This window comes from Halichoeres trimaculatus, unplaced genomic scaffold (genome assembly GCF_033239565.1).
Source record: "Halichoeres trimaculatus isolate MK-OKI-2021-1 unplaced genomic scaffold, fHalTri1.1 fHalTri1_scaffold_21, whole genome shotgun sequence".
NCBI classification, from domain to species: domain Eukaryota; kingdom Metazoa; phylum Chordata; class Actinopteri; order Labriformes; family Labridae; genus Halichoeres; species Halichoeres trimaculatus.
Window position 1 is genome coordinate 7,208,805 of NW_027437199.1, and position 19,297 is coordinate 7,228,101.

Here is a 19,297-nt window from a genome sequence, read left to right on the forward strand (position 1 = left end):
AAAGAGGAAGTTCTACTTTCAGATTTCCCTCCATGCCATAGACTGTGACACCCCCCACACTCACACATCAATATAAACCAGAATAACAAATTCAGTTTAGTCACATGAAATACTATATTGGTGTTAGAGTCTGATGCACTCCTGGGGCTAATATTTAAGCTCTGAGTGCTTAGCAGTTTCCTAGCTTAATGTATATTGACTGTATTTTTAATTCAATTTTAATAAATTACGTCCTTTCAAATTAGATCAAGATCATGTTCTGGGATCAATTCGAATCCTGATCCCGAATGTTGACCGAATCTGAATCAAGTAATAAGATGTAAAAAAAAAAAAAAACTCTTAGACTGAATCAAAAAAAAGGTTCTGTTTAAATTTGGCATATTAAAATTCTGCTTTAAAATACAGATTTTTCTTTTTGAAAAAAAAAAATTGGTCAGATTCAGGACTTGCCTGATGAAAACTAAACTGAAATACTTAAATTAAATAATATAGAAAAGACCGAAACAAAAACACATTACTGTTGTTCTGTTTTCACATCAATTTCACAGATTCAACATTAAGAATTTTAATAACAACTTCAACACTTACATCCACTTAGTCCACTAGTTTTCATTAAATAAAGATTATAGAAAAAAAATGCTATGAAAAATGTTAATATGTTTTAAGAAAAGATTTTTCATTTAGAAGTTTAAAAAACACAATTTGAACATGACAGCTCTGTACATCATTTCTATATTTTGGATTTCTTTCTTTTTTTTTTTACAAATCACAAAATTCAAAACTCTTAAATATGAGTCTGACATTTGATAAAACGTTCGGAAAAAAAAAGTCAGTGACTGTGTTTCTTGAGCTCTAGTTTTGTGATCGACAGCACAGCAGTTTGTGAAACACATTTCTGAATTCGACGTTGAAGGCTGTGTAGATTATTGGGTTTACTGCGCTGTTGACATATCCCAGCCACGTTACTACTGAGATGAGGGTTGGGCCGATGTCACATGACTGACACAACACGTTGGTTACATGGACGATGAAGAAAGGTGTCCAACAGGCAAGAAACACACCTGGATATAAACAAAGTGAAAACAGGTTTGAGGGGAAAGAAAGGAGACAGCATTACAAAAGTTAAAAATCTTATATAGTAAAAAAAATGCTAAAATAAATATAAACTATTATATGAAAATGTTGAAAAGTTTAAATACATACACTATATTTTACTTACCTATGAATATATTAACTGAGTAACTCTGATTCATATTCTGTGTTATCTTTGAGCAAGTGTTTATTATTGGCTGTACTTTCTGAAAAAAAACTTTATCCTCTCAGCTTCATCTCAGTTTTTACGCCCGTTTTCACACCTGCTCTACAAACCATTCTATTCTCCTGATAACACGGCTTCCTCTGAAACTATCAGTTTTTACTTCGACTCCTCTACAGCTCTATTAGTTGAGGACCAGCATTCAAAAATTGGTTTGATTTCTTTAACCTAACCTATGAAATTAAATAAATAATGCAAACAGCACAGACCTGTTTATGCAAGCATGTGTCCATGTGTGTGCATGCCTGTTTGTGTGTATGAAGCTGCTGCTAAGACACTAAAGTGGTTTCCACGGAGATTAGATAGAAGCAGATTCTATTTTTACCGAGATGATCACAGTGTCTGTGTTTAACATGAAACATGAGGCGTGTGAGGAACAAGCTGAGTCGGTCGTCAAAAAAGGATGGAGACGTCCTGGAGAGATGCTTGATACACCTGATTATTTTCATGATTTATATTTCACCGTTTGTATCATTAATATATCAGAATAATATGTTTATTGTTTTTTATTATATGTAATTCACCAGTAAAACCATTACATCATCAGTATAAGGTGAATTATGGGAGATTTCATGGCTCAGTTTCTGGTCCTCTGATTTTGTTTTGAATTTTTTAAACGTGTTTCTTTTATGAATGAGAATTTGATTACCTAATAGTCATCATTCTTTATAGATAATCTGTTAAAAATCTACTGGAACCTTGATGGTCATAAAGGACTCACCAACGACCACAGGAAGTACCCTCATGGCTTTCCGCTCCTTCCCGCTGACTCGGCTGCTCTTGCTGGTTCTTCTACCCCTCTTTGCAGCACTCCTCATCACCAGGCTGTTCTCCCCCCTGCTGGCTCCCCTCCTCTCTGTGAACTCTCCATCCGACACACTGTCGACCCGCATGGTCATTGGGTCACTTTCTACTGCTGTTACCCCCAGATCATGCTGCTCCTCTGTCACCTGAGTCACAGAGGGCGTTGTGATGGAAATGGAAGATGGAGTGGTGGGGCTAAGGCAGGCCGGAGTGGCATATAGGACTTTCTCTTGACTTTCTGTTGTTGTGGACTTAGCTCGCTGCAGGACAGAGCCCAGGCTCAGTGAGAAAGATGGACGAGCAGCTCGAGCCCCCTGAGACCGACTCCTCCCACTCCAACGCCGAAGGCCTTGAAACATCCAGTAGTACAGGAAGAGCATGACAGGGCATGGTACGAAGAATGAGCAAACAGACGAGTACACCACAAACCGCTCGTCCTCCAGTCTGCACACGCTTGGATCTCGACCTGGGACCTGGTTCAGACCAAAAATCACTGGACTGGCCACACCCAGAGACAGCAGCCAGGTGGCAGCGATGAGAGCCAGCTGACGGACACTAAACTGGTTTCTGTTGTACTTCAGAGGGACCACCACTGCAATGTATCTGAAAACAACAGAGAGACCACATTAGACTACAAAACACAAAGACAGCAGGGATGTGAAAAGGCAAGTGGGAACTGAGTAAGGGTTCAGATAGAGTGTCCAACAGTCAGAGCTGAGGTGAACAAGGATACAAGTAGAGTTCCTGTGAGTCCGGGCTGAGGTAGAGTATGTAAAAGTAGAATGCCCAACAATTAGAAATAGGTGTGGGTACCGAAATAGGTACTTTTATAGGTACTGACCGAATTCTGTCAAAAGTACAGGGTACCGGTTCACATGTAATCAAAAGGTACCATGTTTAGGTACCTAAATGCATCCTTATGACTGTACGGGAGTAAGCAATTTTCCATGCTGGACATCAACACAGCATTGCGAGGTTATATATTGAAGATTATATATGTGAAATTTAAAATAATTTAAATTTTACTATTAAACAAATTGATATTTTTTACCACATAAACCCACAAAAGTATCGAAAACTGGTACCGTTGAGTACCGACACTGATTGCCAGGTACTGTGCCGTTTCAAACGTGAAAGGTACCCATCCCTAATTAGAAATGAGGTGATCAAGCAAACAGGTGGAGTATCTTTCAGTCTGTACTAGTGTGATGAAATGAAGATAGAGTATCTGGTTGTCAGAACTGAGATGGACAACGGTACAGGTAGGCAAAAAGTTGTTAGTACTGAGGTGAGAAAGGGTTAAGTGAAAGTCAAAAACAGTCAGAACTAAAGTGAACAGGTAGAGTATCAGACACTCAGAACATAGGGTAGCAAAAACACAGGTAGGGTATCTCTCTGCAAGAACTGGGTTGAGGAAGTGCACAGGTGGAGTATTTGTCACTCTGAACTGAGGTAATCAGGTGTCAGGTGTATAGGTAGAATATGTATCAGTCAGTACTCAGATGAGCAAGATTTCAGGTGGTATTTGTGAGGTGTTTTTATCTTCACACCTACAGGTAGTGTATCCTACATTCACAGCCGAAGCAAGCGAGTCCAGGTAGAGTAGAAAGTGAGCTCAGTAAATGTAAAGGTATCTTTCAGTCAGAACTGAGGTTAGCATACATTCAGGTAGAGTATGCATCAGTCAGAAACTGTCAGAAATTAGGTGGACTAAGGTAAAGGTAGGCCATTATTTGTACTGAGGTGGGCAATACTTGAGATAGAGCAAAAATCAATCGAATCTGACGTGAACAGGTAGAGTATGGAGAAGTCAGTCAGAATAGAACAGGGGTAAGCAAACATAAAGGTAGAGCATCAGGCAGAACATAAAATGGCGAAGATACAGTTAGGGCATATTTCCGAAAGCACTGAGGTGAGCAAGTGCTCAGGTAGAGTATCAGAGTGTAAGAAGTGAGTTGAGCAAGGGTATAGGTAGAGGTAGTGTATACCTACAGAAGGTAAGTCAGTACTCAGGTGAGCAAGAATTTAGGTTGAGTAATATTTGTTAGGGTATTCTACATTCAGAGCTGAATCTTTCTCGTAGAACTGAGATAAGTAAATGTTCAGGTAGACTATTCAAAAGTCAGAGTTCAGGGAGGTTTTAGATGAGACTTCTTGGCTCAGTGCCTGTTGAGGTGATGATGTGATGTGTCACAGACAGTGAAACTGAACCTCTCAATTGAATAACCCGTGACAAGCTGTTTCATTAAATTCTAACACCTCTAAAACAGTACTTCAGTGCCAGACACGATACGAGTCATGTGATTAATCAGCTTCCAAGGATCTGCGTCACTATTACTACAATTACAGACTTCATTCTCCTTATTTCCTGAACAATCATGAAATTAATTCTCACAACTTTTTTAAGAAAGAGAAATATTAAGACTGACTCATTCAGATCGGACCAAAGATTTTAACTAGATTCGTTGTTAATTAACTCTGTGATGCCATAACTGAGGGCAACTTGTGAGGCAGGAAGGTTTATACAGTCAATGATCAGTGCAGAGGGACACGCTCAGGTACACCCACCTGTCAATGCTGATAGCACACAGATTGAGAATGGAAGCCGTACACAGCATCACATCCATGGTCATCAGAGCATCACAGGTAAAGGTGCTGAAAGTCCAGACTCCTCCGAGAAACTAAGGACACAAACACATTGATAAACACAAACTCCCATGTGCTCACTCAACCACAATGTAAAGCCAATCTAGACATCTAGACACAGGGTACCCATGAAAACCTTGCCTCTAATTACACCATGTTGCGTATCAAGGTCCCCTGGTGGGGTCAAACTCTGACCTCTGAATAGATGAAGAGCGGCAGCACGAGCACGGCCAGCAGCAGGTCAGCAACCGCTAGGCTGATGATGAAGTAATTGGTAGCTGTCTTTAGCGAGCGCTCAGTGAGCACGCTCAAACACACCAGTGTGTTGCCGAGAATGATGACCAGGATCAGCAGGACGCCGACAACCAATGCCAGGTAGTTATGGCCATTCAGGAGCATCTCAGTTGGTGGGGTACCAGGTGTCACATTGATCATGGTAAAGGCGGTACCGCAGTTAGCATCTGCACAGAGAGCAGACAGATGACTGATGACGGTATCTTTATTTTTAGGAACGATTATCTTACAGATGACTGTTACCTTTTGCAGGTGTCTGAGGTGTGTGACAGTTTTGGTTGGGTGACAAACTGGAGCAGCGTCTCTTCATTCAGTGACACAATAATTGGGAAGTTCTCATGTGTCTCTGTTAGCATGCAGCGCTAAACAAACAATAATTTTAGACAGATGAAAATGATTTCAGACTAACTACAATCGTAAATGATGAAATACTATGACGTCTAACTGATTTCAGTGATTTCAAATTGAACTCAATACAGTGTAGTTGTGTAATTGCAACAATATATGATTAATCCCAAACATTCAGAACAGTTATTTCAGACTAAATGAAATGAATTTAAATTTAGTGGTTTTAAAGCAAATTCATCAGTTTTAGCAATAAAACTATAATTCTACACTAAACACAACAATTTAAAGTTGAAAACATTGATTCCAGGCTTATCATAGAAATTTCTGTGTAAAAAAAGAGCATTTTTAAGGGATTTCAAAACAAACACACTGATTTCAGTTGAGTCTGAATCGATCAATGAATTTACAGTTAAATTAGTTTTATGTTTTGTTATAATGATTTTTTTTTTTTACCATTAATCTTGAGTTAAAATATGAACACAAATAAGATAGATAAAAACATAAATTTCAACATTTTAAAAGGTTTTAAGATTTACTCACTGAGATTTACTCCTCCTCTTTCCGTTGATCAGTTTCTTGATTCCAATTATTTATGTCACATTTCCTCCTGCTTCTTCTCCTGCTCGACACTTTCTCCTCGTTTGTTACCCTCTACTTCCATCCTCTCTTCCCTCCTCTCCTCCTTCTCCTCTTTGTTCTCCTCCTCTGAGCTGAAGAGAGAAACTTTTTTTCTGCACGTCTATAAAAAGATTTATCACACCATCACCCTCTCCGTCTCTCTTTCGATCTCTCTGGCTCCCTGAGTTTGTGTGACTCGTTTGCCCCCCTCTTCTGTCTTGATTGCAGCTCTTTGATTGGCTGACAGTCTGCTGTGATGAAGACCTCCACCTCTTTTTGTTCTGATTTTCTTCCTATGTGGCATTTGTGAATGATGTAACCTCGCTGTATTCATACAGGTGTAATTTGTGATCAAATGATCGAAGTGAGGAGAGGAACATTCATTATCCTGTTACATATGTACAATCATCAGGAGGATACTGGATTGGCTGCAATGTAACAATAGATGGTGATGAGATGAGTGAAATCCAAATTAAAGAAATAAGCCTTACTCTCTAACACAGAGCAGAGTCCAATAGAACCTCAGAACACCACAAGATGGCGCTACATTAAAAGCACTTCCCCTCTGAAACCACAGTATGGACTGAATGTGTATCTACCACTACAGAATCAATGGCTACCCACTCTAAAGTGGATATATGATTTTGAAGTGCTGTTTGAATGATTAAGCATTATTCATAGACTGTATAATGTGTTGACACGGTATCCACAATGTCACCTATCATATAAAGCATATAGCAGGTCACACCATGCTGCTTTTATTCATTTATTCTTCTTTTTTTTTCTTTTTTTTTTTTTTTTTTTTTATAAAAGCCTCATTTATTCTTACAAGAAACAATTAAACCCCCATAAGCATACTTTAGCATTTCCAGTTACTCCACTCACTGGTATCACTGTTAGTACATTAAAACAATACAATACACTTAACGCATGACTGTTGGATTTATTTGAAATATATTTGTAAGGCATTTATTATGTATAAAGATTGAAAAATACTTCTACTGCAAAAATTCTATAAATAAATCTTCAATACTCTTACACGTTGCAGACCCCTGTGACCTGTTTCTTTTTGCACAAGTTGCATTATATACAATAAAAGGTATAAATATATCCCTCCATTAAAGTTGCTTAATCTTAATTACACCCAGTTCCTCAAAACAACAACAAATTTTGACATATATTGATTGAGTGATGTCATATTATTGGTGTTATTATTGAATTAGCTGGTGTTGAAATTATCCTGTTTTTCTGATCTCTGTTATAATGAACACATCCTGCAAATGTTGATCAGCTGTGTGTGTGTGTGTGTGTGTGTGTGTGTGTGTGTGTGTGTGTGTGTGTGTGTGTGTGTGTGTGTGTGTGTGTGTGTGTGTGTGTGTGTGTGTGTGTGTGTGTGTGTGATTAGCATCCGTAAGAGCAGGCAGCAGGCTCGTCCCTTTTATGTCTGATGTATGTTTCATAAATTATTCATTTAATTTGCAGACTGAGAATTTGCTACACTGTAATCTGTTTTAATCTGTTTTTTAATTGTGTAAGAAGTTGCAGAAACAGTTACAACAAAATATCAGATACAGTCCCATTCAGCTTCATTTCAATCACAGAACCTAACTGCTAGGTGTGAGAGACTTAAAGACTCATGGGAAATGTAGTCTTTGGATGAATTTTAAAAAAAAAAGAAAAATTTACTCGTAGAGCAGTTCTTGTAGACGGACTGTCATGCTGTTGCCCCCTGATGTTGACTCTTAGAATCACATTTTACCTTCAGAAGTGAACTTCCACTGAGTTTATTTCAACCAACAAAGAGATTTTTTTCATCATGATATTTTTATAATAAGAGCAGAGTACTTGAAGAAAGAAAGAGCTAATCAGAAAAATCCATCGACTGATATGCCTGAGGTGTGGGTCTCAGACTGTTGATCATAAAGGTGGAACATACAGATTTTTTCATAGAGCCTTGAATGCAGAATACATGTTGTGCAACATTGGTTATAGAGAACTGACCCACACAGCTGTGGGTCAAGATACGGCGATGATGTCATCAGAGAACAGCCATGTGCTGTTATTTCTTTCCTGGGCCAATAGGGTCTCTGGTGGAATCGCCTGCTTTTTCATCACCACGCTGCAAGTCTGAGCCCAGTTTATCAAGCACACAGGTGGGCAGATGGTAGATGCGGCTCATCTCATCATGTCTGATAACAACAGATGAAACACAGGTTAAGTTTGGAGTCCTAACACTTAAAGTGAATGCAAAGAGCTGTGCATGTAAATATCTTTACTGGCATCAATCTGTGTTAATTAGTTTTTGCCCCAATAAACACTTAATTACTAAATGCATATACATACGGACGGCGTGTGAGGTTCAAAACTGAAGAGTCATTCCTGAAGAAAGAAACAATTCTTTTTTGTGATGGACTTTAATTGGATCAGCAGATATAGTTCTATCAAAAACACAAAATATTTTAAAAGGGAGTTTTTTTTTCATTCATATTTATCAGAATCAAAAATGAAAACTAACCCCCAAGTCCCAAACTGTGAAGAGTTTGCTGGTGGATCCACTCTATTCAAATAACAAAATGCATACAATCAGATAAAGAAGTGTAAATAGTGTGAGAAAACCATGATAACAAATAGGCAAGCAAAAACACCAAGACAGAACTCATAACGGACACAAGTATGCAAAAAATAAACAGAAATAAGTGGCAAACAATCTCATATTACATCAAAATTCTTTTGCAGCAAATGGCAAACAAATAGACAAAGAAATAGCCAATAAAATAAAATAAAAAAAATAAAGACACACAAAAATGCAAAAAACTACAGAGAAAAAACTAATAAACGAAAAAAAACAAGAACAAAGACTGAGCAAAAAACGCCAAAACAAGCATGCAAACAGATGGACTACCAAACGAATGCAACAAAAAATAATTAGAAAACAATATAAACATGATACAATCACATAAACACATTTAAAAACAAACCTTAAAATAAACAAGTAAATACATGTACAAACACTTAGTGGTAAGCCTTTAACTATTTTGTTCTAAACCTGGTTCCTAAAAATATTGACTCCCTTAAAGAAAATTAACATATCTCAAAGTTATAAGTTAAAGTGTAGTTATTTTTTTGAAAGAATCAATAAATATCATACTATTATGAGATGATTGTTTTATTATTTTCTCACCTGATGGAGTCTTTATCTGTATCTCTGCTGAGGGTGTGAAGTTCCTCTTTGGTCCCTTCATCCCGACTGAAAACAGAAAACGTTTCACTGATTGGACATAAAAAATAATTTCTGTTGGTTCTTTACTTCGGTAATGTCGAATAAAATCTCACCTGGAGGAGCCATTTAGAGGAGAAAGAGGACCAGCTGACACGCAGACCATCAGTATCACTAAGATTATGGTCTTCATCATCTTCATCCTCACAGAGAGCGTGAAGAAAGTGCTTCACTCCCCCCCGCTCCAAGCTGATTTTAAATTCTCTCACAGTGAGGGTCACATGATCAACTGAAACCTGCTGGAAGGTCAGTGTGTGTATGTGTGTGTGTGTTTGTGTGTGTAAATATTGACGCTGGGGCTTTATCAGCTGTGACATCATCACCTCTATGAGAACTCTTTGACCTCTGACCTCACCTGCTTCATTAATGTGAGAAAGAACAAGAAACATCCTCAGCCTGCATTCTCTCATACTGTCTGTAGAGGGTGACTTCACCAGTTTTAAAATCAGTCGGACTGCAAATCTTTGAGAAACAATCCTACTAGTGTTGATTTATCCCCTCTGTGAAAGTTTTTTCCAAAGACTTTATATTTCCATCCCTAATTTAAGTACTCTTTGCAACACTTTGGTTCAGGTATTATGAAATGCAGTCCAATCTAGCTAACTGAAGAGGAGGATTCATAAGCCCAAAGCCATAGTATACGACAGGAATGTCCAAACTTTTTCAAAGCTAGCCACGTTTGTTTTTGTGAAAATGTCCAAAAGCTAGCAGCCAATACTGGCACATTTATCTGTCAAAGATAAAAAAAAAAAAACAAAAAAACAATGTTATTACGGCTAAATTTGATGTTTCTCTTAAAAACAATCGCAAAGTTTTGTCAAACAGGCCATCATCACAGGCTACAAAATGTCACTTGTCCCTAAGTAGTCTTGATACCAGAGGATGTTTACATTTTTATCCCAAACTAGCTGCATAAACATCACCAAACTCTGCTTCCTCTCAAGGAAAATGTTCTCCATTAGGGGGCGATGTGGGAAAAATGTGTCTATATATATTTATGGCAGGATAAGGATCTGGATTTTATCAGGATTCTTCTTGTGATGTTTTATGTACTATTTTGACCTTGAAACAACATTCTTAGCCCCAATTTAGAACGATATTAGTACAGAGAGTGGTCTATTTCAGACGAGGGACTCCTTCAAGGAGAGATGACACAGTGTGATATGTGAAATGACCTTTCAGGGCTTCTGTACTGCTGAAGCTTTCATATGTTGTGCCCATGATTAGAGACTGAAAACATTTCACACATTTTAAGAAATAAAAACAAAATAAATCAAATGTTTTGGTTTCACAAAGAGGTTTTAGTTCAATAAATTAAAACAAAAACATGTTTCTTGTTTGAGTCAGTCTCAGCTGACAGAACACACACATCCATCAGGACGAGTCACATGACCTTCTTCCTGTTTCTGAACGTCAAATGGAATGTTTCTCACACTCACTCCCATGCACACACACACTGTAAATGAACAAAAAAACACATTCAGAGGAAGAGAGAGAACAAATCACCACATTTAGTTAATGATCAGCTAATCAAACATCGAACAGAGAGTCAGGGACGATCACATCAAATACAGTGTGTGTTTAGCGGAAGTCCTCAGCGGAGAACATGCCCTTGGCACGGCGTAGGATGGAGTCCTTGGATGCGTCGTATGGGTGTTCTTTTGATGGGATCTCCAGCACGGCGGGGATGGACTGCATGTGGGCGTCTATGGCATGTCGAATCATCTCAGCAATGAACTGGTTGATGAGGATGATGCCGATGTCGTTGCGCGCCAAGAAGCTCCTGTGTGGTGAAAGGAATTAAATCAGCAAAGACCAGACTTCATTTAAATCTTGTACATATCCCACTAACTGTACTGAAATTTATATTTTTTATCTCTTTAGACAGATAATTAACCATCAAATAGGTGTTTCAATGGTTGAAAATATTCACAGTTCTTCTGACATAGGATGGAAAACACATTATTGAAAAAACCAAACATAAAACTGGCTCAGATCTCTGTGTTTATGTGTGTATAAATTAGTAAACGTGTGAGTATAGAAACACAACTGTTGCTGCAGTTTGATTATGCAGAATTTATCTATTGTTTGTCAGATTCAACCTAAAATGATGAAAAGCAGAAATTACTGTCTCTGGCACAAAAAACACCACACACAAAGTTTAACTGCCTGATTAATGAATGAGGTTTGGTTTGGCTCAATGACACGTTTGATCATTGTGTTATCAGGTAACCACATCACGTGACTTTGGAGGGACCCAAACGTCGATAAACCAAACCTCATACAGAAAACAGCTGATTACACTTGGTCATAAATCCTCATGGAGAATTTGCAGCTTCTGCTATCAGAAACCGTTCACACAAACAGGTGTTAGGTCTGTGCAGTATGGGGCTGTTTGTTTCTCATGCAGACTCACTTGAAGGTCTCCTCTATCTCCGTGATGCTCGTGTCCTTCTCCACCACCAGGAAATTCGGTTTTCGGTTTTTGTTGAGCTCACCGATCCCACCGAGCAGAAAGCCTGTGCACGTGTCCTCATCACCGATCACGGCGATCAGTTTCCCACGGCCAGCCATCCCTAAGCCCCGGAGAGAAGAGGAAGAAGAGGAGGAAGAACCGAGAAGGAGGCGATAGATTTAGCTCCTCCGTGACAGATGCTGCAGGTCATGTGATCAGATCGGCTGACCGTGACTTCCGCCTTCCCTCTGAGGACAACAGGAAATACGTCATGGGAATGTCGACGATTGAGTCAATCAGAAAACATTGGTTCTGGCACATTACTATGTAATGATTCAACAAAAACGCATCTTTACTTGTTTATTGTTATGTCGAGATCTGGAAATTACATGCCAGCGTCAAAAAGTTAAAAAATGCTATTTGCTACATTCACGGTCTTCCTGGATTTTATAAACTCACGTTTAAACAGTTACGTTTTTATAATAATAATAATAATAATAATAATAATAACCATAATCATAATCATAATCATAATAATAATAATAATAATAATAATAATATTAATAATAATAGTCAAGAACAAAAGAAGTCCTTGAACAAAATAAATTAATAAAATAACAACCCAGCAATTCAATAGAGCACTGGTAAAACCAAATCAAAGGGTACAATCTCATAATCAGCAATTATACAAAACCCCAATAGCATAAAAACCAGGCAGCACAAAAACCCAACAACATTTGGTTTAAGCCAGGAGGATCCCATCAGAGGATCCAAGTCTACAGGGTTAACAAATTAGATATGTAACTTGGAGCCAGACCCTTAGTTGCTTTAAAGTTAACAGTAAGATATCAAAATATTTCTTAAAACTCAGGAGGAGCCAGTGAAGTGGGGCTTAGAAGATGCCACCCATTAAAACCTGTGGGAAGTTTCTATTTATTTTTCACTTTAAACCCATTGTCTTTACAGTGTTTAGATTTTATTTCTTTTTTTTTTCATTTTTTCTATAAAAATGAATGTTTTTTTATTTATTTATTCATTATTCATTATATATTATTATTATTATTATTATTATTATTATTATTATTATTATTATTATTATTAATATAATTATTTTAAGTTATTGATATTATTTTATTATTATTGTTTTTTTGCGTTAAATGTTTGTAACTCATGTGCTGGCTGCTCTGTTCTGCAGTGTTAGGACTGTAGGTCGTGTATTTTCCAACAAACACTGAAGGCAACACTAGTCACATGACGGTCCACAGATGAAACCGGAAAGAGAACAGCACTACAGCTGATCCCAACAGCTAAAAGAGAAAGAAATGGTAAGAATCAGTTTTTTATGTTTTAATTTCGCAAAGTTTGTTGCTTATTTTCTCTGTGACATCTAATTTTTATTGGAAAATTAAGTTTTACAGAGTAGAAGAACTCTGTCTAGCCTGTTTTTCGTTAGCATGTTAGCTCAGTGTGTGCTTGTGTGTGTATGTGTCGTTTTCAGACTACAGCAGCTCTGACTGCGGGTCTGGAGCGGATCCCGGATCAGCTCGGGTACCTGGTGATCAGCGAGGACGGAGTGCTGGCTGTGAGTGTTCATGAAACAGTTACTTCAAACTTTTATCGTAGAATTTTACAAATACTGTCTGGGCTGACAAAAAGTCACCTGACCTAAGTGTTAGAAGTTTTTTCACACCAACATTTTCTTTTTTTCTTGTACACTGACGACCTGGACTTCAAACTCTTCTGGATTTTTTTCATATCAACTGTTATGAACTGATTTTAGAGTAAATTACATGAATAATTAATTTAAAAACTGGATAATTTCCCCATAAAGTACTCAAAAAAATAACCATTAGAATAAATTAGATAATGTATTTTTTTTTTAAGAAATTGGGTTTTAGTAGTTTTTAAAGCCGATACCCTGCTCTTACCAGACACGTAACCTCTGACCTCTCCCCCTCAGTCTGCAGGTGAGCTGGAGAACGACGAACACACAGCAGGTGTGATGATGCAGATGGTGCGTACGGCCAGTAGATTCAGACTACCTGGATCACCTGATCCACCCTTCAAACGCATGTCAGGTAAACTAACACACATCCCTCTGTCACACACTCTGTGGGTAAACCCCACTACCTTTAAGTCACAACCACGCTAGAAAAAATAAAGAATGAGGAAATATCTTTAAGAGATGAGATGTTGAAGATGGGCCAGGTCATGTTTGTAAATGAGAACTGGTTCTCAGACATGTTTAACTTTGTCAGCTGATCATAACAGATCAGCTGTCCTTCGTCCAAACCGCTGTTTATGTCTGCACACATGCACTATAATTGCTTTCATACACATACAGTTACACTCATTTGTTGCATATCAACTGTTAAACTAACACATGTAAAAAAAGGAACGACCTGCACTGTTTACTCAGTGTCCTGCTTTTACTTTTACGAAACAAACTATTAGTATTTTTGTGATTATACTTGGTGTGTATCTGATAATGACCTTCTTTATCTTATCTACATGAATAGACTTCTTTCGTGATGTCTCAGAAGGTACAAAGTCAAAAACATGGGGAAAAATGTCAAAATTGAGGGAAAAAAACATCAAAATGATGTAAAAATGAAAAAAATAGTTAATTTTACTTCATCTCATCAGCTGTTTTTGTCTGCACACGTGTTCACTGTAATTACTCTAATAAAACAGTCGTTGTGTATTTACTTTTCAACACCTGTACAAGAAAAACATGCTTTGCTTTATTTATTCTGTGTCCTGCTTTGATACACGCAAAACATTTTTACCATCATTAAATAAACTATTACCATTTACTTCACTCTTTTGTCTTTTCCACATGAATAGACTGCTTTGTTGATATCTCAGGAGCTCTGGGATTATTTCATTAGATTTTAAGTTTCTGGAAAATTACATACATCATCTTTCTCTACAAATCTGACTTAAATCAGTGATTAGCATCAAAATCAATTGATTTCGTAGTTAAAATTAAGTAGATTATCATTCATTTCTCCCTCTCCCGTTGTGTCTCAGTAATCCTGGAGGATTTCGTCTACACAGTGACTGTTTCTGGTCAGAAAGTCTTCGTCGTCAAACGCCAGAACAACCAGCACGAACCAGTCAGTGTTTAGAGGAAGTGAGGGCATCAGAGGTCAACTTTTGGAGGTCCAGAGCGATCTGCAGCATGATGTGGGAGCATGATAGTAACTGTTGAGCTGTGATTAGTGTACTTTTTGTATGTTTGGTTTTGTGTATTTAACCTGGAAATAAAAACTCCACAAACTTACTTCCTGTTTGTAAACATTTTGTCCTTTTCATGCTATCGTCAATCAGTTTACGAAACAATAAACTAATCCAATCGACCTTCAGCTCATCAATAAATCAATCGCCTAGCCTTCGACTTTTCCAACCAATCAATAGATGAGGTTATTAACGGAGGAGCTCTCAATATTTAACAGGAGTGTTGTTGATGTAAATGATAAGTTAAAAAAATAAAACAAATGATAAACATTTAATCTGTTCAAGTGTTTTGATTTTAATGTGAAATAACACAAACAAGAAACAAGTGAGAAGAAAAAAAAAACCTTTATTGCATCTTCAGTCATTTCTGCTTCTTCTTCATCGTTAAGGAATGACGAGGCCTTCGGGTACGGAATGAGCATCACATCTCAAGGTAACTGTCACCTGCCTGTAACCCCGCCCACCCCCTGCCCACAGGTGCATTGTCACCCATTGGAGCCCCTTCCCCTGCCCCATGGGTAACTGTCATAGTAGTTAACCCTTCCCCTTCACTACAGGTGCACTGCCACCTGTCGTAAACCCCGCCCCTCCTCACGGTTACCTTCCTGTCACATGGTTCGGGTAAAAACATGCGAAGTAAAAGAAAAAACAAACATCTGCAGGAACGAGAGAGTAGAAGAAGAGGATGATGGGAAATCAAGGTGAGCTCAGAGTCCATGATCTCACTTCCTCTTACAGACAGGTTTATAATTTAAAAAAAGGAAACAAAAGAAACATAAAACAAATTCAGTCCATTAAAACTCCTCCTCGTCTTCTTCGGGTGAATTCAGGTGATGACATCACTTAGCTGCTTCCTGTTTGCTGTCAGGTGGTCTAACGTTTGGACAGCTCAGTCGACAACCAGTCAAGACCCTCATAGAGACCTGTCCCCTGAGTGGCACAGGTTGCCTGGACGTACCACTGAGAGAGAAGACAGAGCAATCAGACAAATGTGTACAGGAGAATGTTTCATGCCTAACATGTGATCATGCATTCATCTTACAGTTTTGCCGCGCAGGGTGTGCAGACCCAGTTTGTCAGTGAGTTCACTGACGGCCATGGCGTTTGGAAGATCCTGTTTGTTAGCAAACACCAGAATAACAGCCTCCTTCAGCTCATCCTCCTGGATCTGGGGACAGAGAATGGATGATGACATGGAGCAACAGGGCCAGGGTCTTCGCTGATGAAATTATGCCTGTAGTGTGTGTGTGTGTGTGTGTTGTTGTTTCTCACCATCTTATTAAGCTCCTCAGCCGACTCTGAGACTCTCTCTCTGTCGTTACTGTCCACCACGAAGATCAAACCCTGAACACAACAGACACACACAGATCAAAAGACAGTCAGACTGGTTGATGATACAAACACTTCGTTTACATAAATATATGTTTTAAAAAAATGAAAATAGGAAGGGAGACTTGTCCTTAAAGAAAAAAACAAAACAAATATTATGTTATAATTATGAGATGCCAAGTCATCATGAGATAAAGGGTCCAAATTCTGAGATTGTACATCATGATTATAAAATTACACTTCAAAACTACAAGAAAAAAAGAAAAAATATGAAAAGGTAAGTTAACATTGTGAGAAAGTGTGACCCGTGATAAAAAGTTGGAAATATAAGACAGTGAGCCATATTTGTGAGATGTAAAGTGGTAATTTATTATGAGATTAAAAAAAGCCAAAACTATAAGAATAGTTTGAAAATGACACAAAAGGAGCCAAGATTTTGAGAAAAGGGATCAAATCTATAAGAAAGATAGTTAAAATAAGAGAAAGAATAGATATGACAAAGTAAGTTCACTTAAGAGAAAGTAACTTAAATATGAGAAGGTAGATGAAAAGTAAAATTTTAAGAAAGTAGGTGAAATAATGAGGGGGAAAAGTCAAATATAGAGTAAATGTAAATGAAATCATGAGAAAGTCTGTAAAAGTTTTGAACAAGAGGGTCAAGATTTATTACAATGATATGTTGAATATGAGAAAGCAAGTATGTGAAAATATGAGGGGGTTAGGGACAATATCAGAAAGTCAAATGAATAAGAAAGACAGTAAATATATGAAAAGGTCAAAATATGAGAAAGTAATTTTAAAGTACTCCTGGCAGTAAAAGGCCTAAGCTAACTGAGAACAAGGAGCATGAGCTTCAAACCTGCAACATTCAAGTCAGAACACTTCAGAAGATCTTAATACAATGTTTATGAATGACTGAACTGCTGGTTAGCTAAGCTACATACTGAGCCCCTGACTGACTGTTTAACCTGAGGCTTGTCTTAAAACCTGTTAACACAAGTCTCTGAGGCATTAAACCTGTAAATCAGGCTACCATTATAGTAAAGATTGGAGATCAGATTAGGGCTTATCACTTATAAGAGGGTGTGGCCTGTTTCAGAGCTCATTGAAAACAAATACTAGTCTAAAGATTCCTCTGGTGTGTCCATATTTAACTAATCCTGACTGAGTCACAGCCTCCCCGACTTTAGATCTTAAATGTCAAACATCTTTGAAATGTGCTGTGTATCTGGTTTTGCAACCAGCTGAGTTAAGAGTCTGCCATACCTGTGTGTTCTGAAAGTAGTGTCTCCACAGAGGTCGGATCTTGTCCTGACCGCCGACGTCCCAGACTGTGAAACAGATGTTCTTGTATTCCACTGTCTCTACATTGAACCCTGGAAGACACATTAAGAAACAAACATATTCAGGTGAACAGTGCTCATGCAGGTTCTTAACAATTTAACTATTTAAATCTATAAATCTAATGATAGAAACTAGTTAGAAAATGTGACAATGACATTTTGATTTTACACTATGACTCTAGTCCCATCTGAACATGGAGGAAGCAAACCTTGTGACCACCAGGGAGAGCTCTACATGTTTTGGCTTCCCTGACTGTACTGTCAACATCTTGATTAAGTAGAGTCCAAACTCCACTGAAAATATGGTGGAGAAAGTTCTCCCAGTGACATGTGTTCATGTTTTCAATCAGAGTGACACTTCCTGCTCTGCTGTCTTTAAGATAACCATTTCCTGCTCAGAGTGAGACCTCTTCATATGTACCTTTGTGGACCTAACAGCTGCTGAAACAAACAATTGGTCTGTTTATCATTTGATTCCAGCAGCAGTACATGTCTATGAGTTGTTTTTTATTATTCTTGTTGTTTTACTGTTATGATAATGTTTATTACCGATGGTCGGGATGGTGGTGACGATCTCTCCGAGCTTCAGTTTGTAGAGAATGGTCGTTTTACCAGCTGCGTCCAAACCGACTGAAAGAAGAAGAAAGGGTCAGTCAGACTCTCCAGATTAAAAAACAAAAACATGATGAAATTAAAGCGTTAAATGACACAGAAAGAAAGATGAAACTGTCGTTAAACTACAGCTGACAAACAGCTTTGCCTGCGTCTGCTACAGTTTCCGTTAGCTTTTATTGGCTGGCCATGTTGTCAGCTTCTTGTTTTACGTGCTTAAAGTTAACAAATTAAGCTTAAATTCAAAAAAGGAAATTTTAATAGATGAAAACGTGATGCCAAAATTTAAAATTAGCAATAAAATTAGAGTTTGGAGAGGTTTCAGCCTCCCGCCGGTCTCTGTCGAAGAGCCTCCGAGCTAGTTAGCTTAGCCCGGTTAGTACCGTTAGCCTGGTTAGCTCACCCATCAGGATCCTCATCTGCTTCTTCCCGAACAGTTTGGAGAACAGAGACGAAATCGTCAGCCCCATCTTTGATCTTCAGTCGGTGTTTCTGAATCTGTAATTTGAGGGTCCCGGGTCAGCGGCGGGACGGCGAAGGACCAAAGGCGGTAGAAGCCGCTACTCGGAGCCGCAGAAGCGAGAGACGATTACAGGCGGAGTAACGGCGAACGGGCGTAGTGGGCGCAGCTTTTTCTCGGTGCCACGTCCAGGCCAACGCGGAATAAATGACGTCACTGCTGAAAAAAAGGGGGAAAAAAACTTTATTTTAACAAGAATGACAATACGGCGTTCAAGTGCTGCTAGAAAAAATACAAAAATCATCTTTGTCAACTGAGACTAATGAAAAATTGAGTTTAATATTTAATTTAAAAAAATAACTTTTTTAAATTAAGAAAACTTCAAAAAATGTTTAAATGTGTAAATACTGATAAAAGCAAAGCAGAGAATCAGGGGGACGACAAGAAAAACATTTAACAGACGAGTAATTATGGCGTAGGTGGAATACTACAGAGACATAAAGATAAAAACATAAAGGGGAAAAACAATAATAGTAGTTGTAGTAGTAGCAGTAAT

At 38.1% G+C, this 19,297-nt stretch overlaps 4 protein-coding genes across 4 annotated transcripts; 1 reads left to right on the forward strand and 3 right to left on the reverse strand.

Annotated features, from left to right (window-relative positions):
- Positions 1-852: 852 nt before the first annotated feature.
- On the reverse strand, positions 853-6,013 carry drd4-rs (dopamine receptor D4 related sequence). The gene is made up of 6 exons (XM_074698784.1): positions 5,948-6,013; positions 5,303-5,421; positions 4,961-5,226; positions 4,688-4,800; positions 2,037-2,722; positions 853-1,061 (listed from the first exon to the last, which is right to left on the reverse strand). The coding sequence occupies exons 2-6, from the start codon at positions 5,367-5,369 to the stop codon at positions 853-855; spliced, it is 1,341 nt and encodes a 446-aa protein (XP_074554885.1). The 5' UTR covers positions 5,370-5,421; positions 5,948-6,013.
- Positions 6,014-10,585: 4,572 nt separating this feature from the next.
- Positions 10,586-11,986, reverse strand: atp6v1f (ATPase H+ transporting V1 subunit F). The gene is made up of 2 exons (XM_074698265.1): positions 11,719-11,986; positions 10,586-11,085 (listed from the first exon to the last, which is right to left on the reverse strand). Exons 1-2 carry the CDS (start codon positions 11,874-11,876, stop codon positions 10,884-10,886), a joined length of 360 nt encoding a protein of 119 aa, XP_074554366.1. The 5' UTR covers positions 11,877-11,986; the 3' UTR covers positions 10,586-10,883.
- A 984-nt stretch (positions 11,987-12,970) lies between these two features.
- lamtor4 (late endosomal/lysosomal adaptor, MAPK and MTOR activator 4) lies at positions 12,971-15,235 on the forward strand. Its single transcript, XM_074698266.1, has 4 exons — positions 12,971-13,082; positions 13,256-13,339; positions 13,718-13,835; positions 14,791-15,235. The coding sequence occupies exons 1-4, from the start codon at positions 13,080-13,082 to the stop codon at positions 14,886-14,888; spliced, it is 303 nt and encodes a 100-aa protein (XP_074554367.1). The 5' UTR covers positions 12,971-13,079; the 3' UTR covers positions 14,889-15,235.
- Positions 15,236-15,353: 118 nt separating this feature from the next.
- Positions 15,354-18,948, reverse strand: LOC141810830 (ADP-ribosylation factor 4). The gene is made up of 6 exons (XM_074698659.1): positions 18,685-18,948; positions 18,219-18,299; positions 17,593-17,702; positions 16,270-16,341; positions 16,040-16,165; positions 15,354-15,957 (listed from the first exon to the last, which is right to left on the reverse strand). The coding sequence occupies exons 1-6, from the start codon at positions 18,749-18,751 to the stop codon at positions 15,871-15,873; spliced, it is 543 nt and encodes a 180-aa protein (XP_074554760.1). The 5' UTR covers positions 18,752-18,948; the 3' UTR covers positions 15,354-15,870.
- Positions 18,949-19,297: the final 349 nt, after the last annotated feature.

Excerpts from the sequence above, each read along its gene's own strand:
- drd4-rs (XM_074698784.1), bottom strand. The coding sequence starts at position 5,369 with ATGAAGAGACGCTGCTCCAGTTTGTCACCCAACCAAAACTGTCACACA. Across the intron at positions 5,227-5,302 it reads ACCTCAGACACCTGCAAAAG|ATGCTAACTGCGGTACCGCC; the intron begins GTAACAGTCATC and ends CTCTCTGTGCAG. Across the intron at positions 2,723-4,687 it reads TGTGCTATCAGCATTGACAG|ATACATTGCAGTGGTGGTCC; the intron begins GTGGGTGTACCT and ends TGTTGTTTTCAG.
- atp6v1f (XM_074698265.1), bottom strand. The coding sequence starts at position 11,876 with ATGGCTGGCCGTGGGAAACTGATCGCCGTGATCGGTGATGAGGACACG. Across the intron at positions 11,086-11,718 it reads GAGATAGAGGAGACCTTCAA|GAGCTTCTTGGCGCGCAACG; the intron begins GTGAGTCTGCAT and ends TTCACCACACAG.
- lamtor4 (XM_074698266.1), top strand. Across the intron at positions 13,340-13,717 it reads GCGAGGACGGAGTGCTGGCT|TCTGCAGGTGAGCTGGAGAA; the intron begins GTGAGTGTTCAT and ends TCTCCCCCTCAG. Across the intron at positions 13,836-14,790 it reads ACCCTTCAAACGCATGTCAG|TAATCCTGGAGGATTTCGTC; the intron begins GTAAACTAACAC and ends GTTGTGTCTCAG.
- LOC141810830 (XM_074698659.1), bottom strand. The coding sequence starts at position 18,751 with ATGGGGCTGACGATTTCGTCTCTGTTCTCCAAACTGTTCGGGAAGAAG. Across the intron at positions 16,166-16,269 it reads CTGAGGAGCTTAATAAGATG|ATCCAGGAGGATGAGCTGAA; the intron begins GTGAGAAACAAC and ends CTCTGTCCCCAG. Across the intron at positions 15,958-16,039 it reads ACACCCTGCGCGGCAAAACT|TGGTACGTCCAGGCAACCTG; the intron begins GTAAGATGAATG and ends CTTCTCTCTCAG.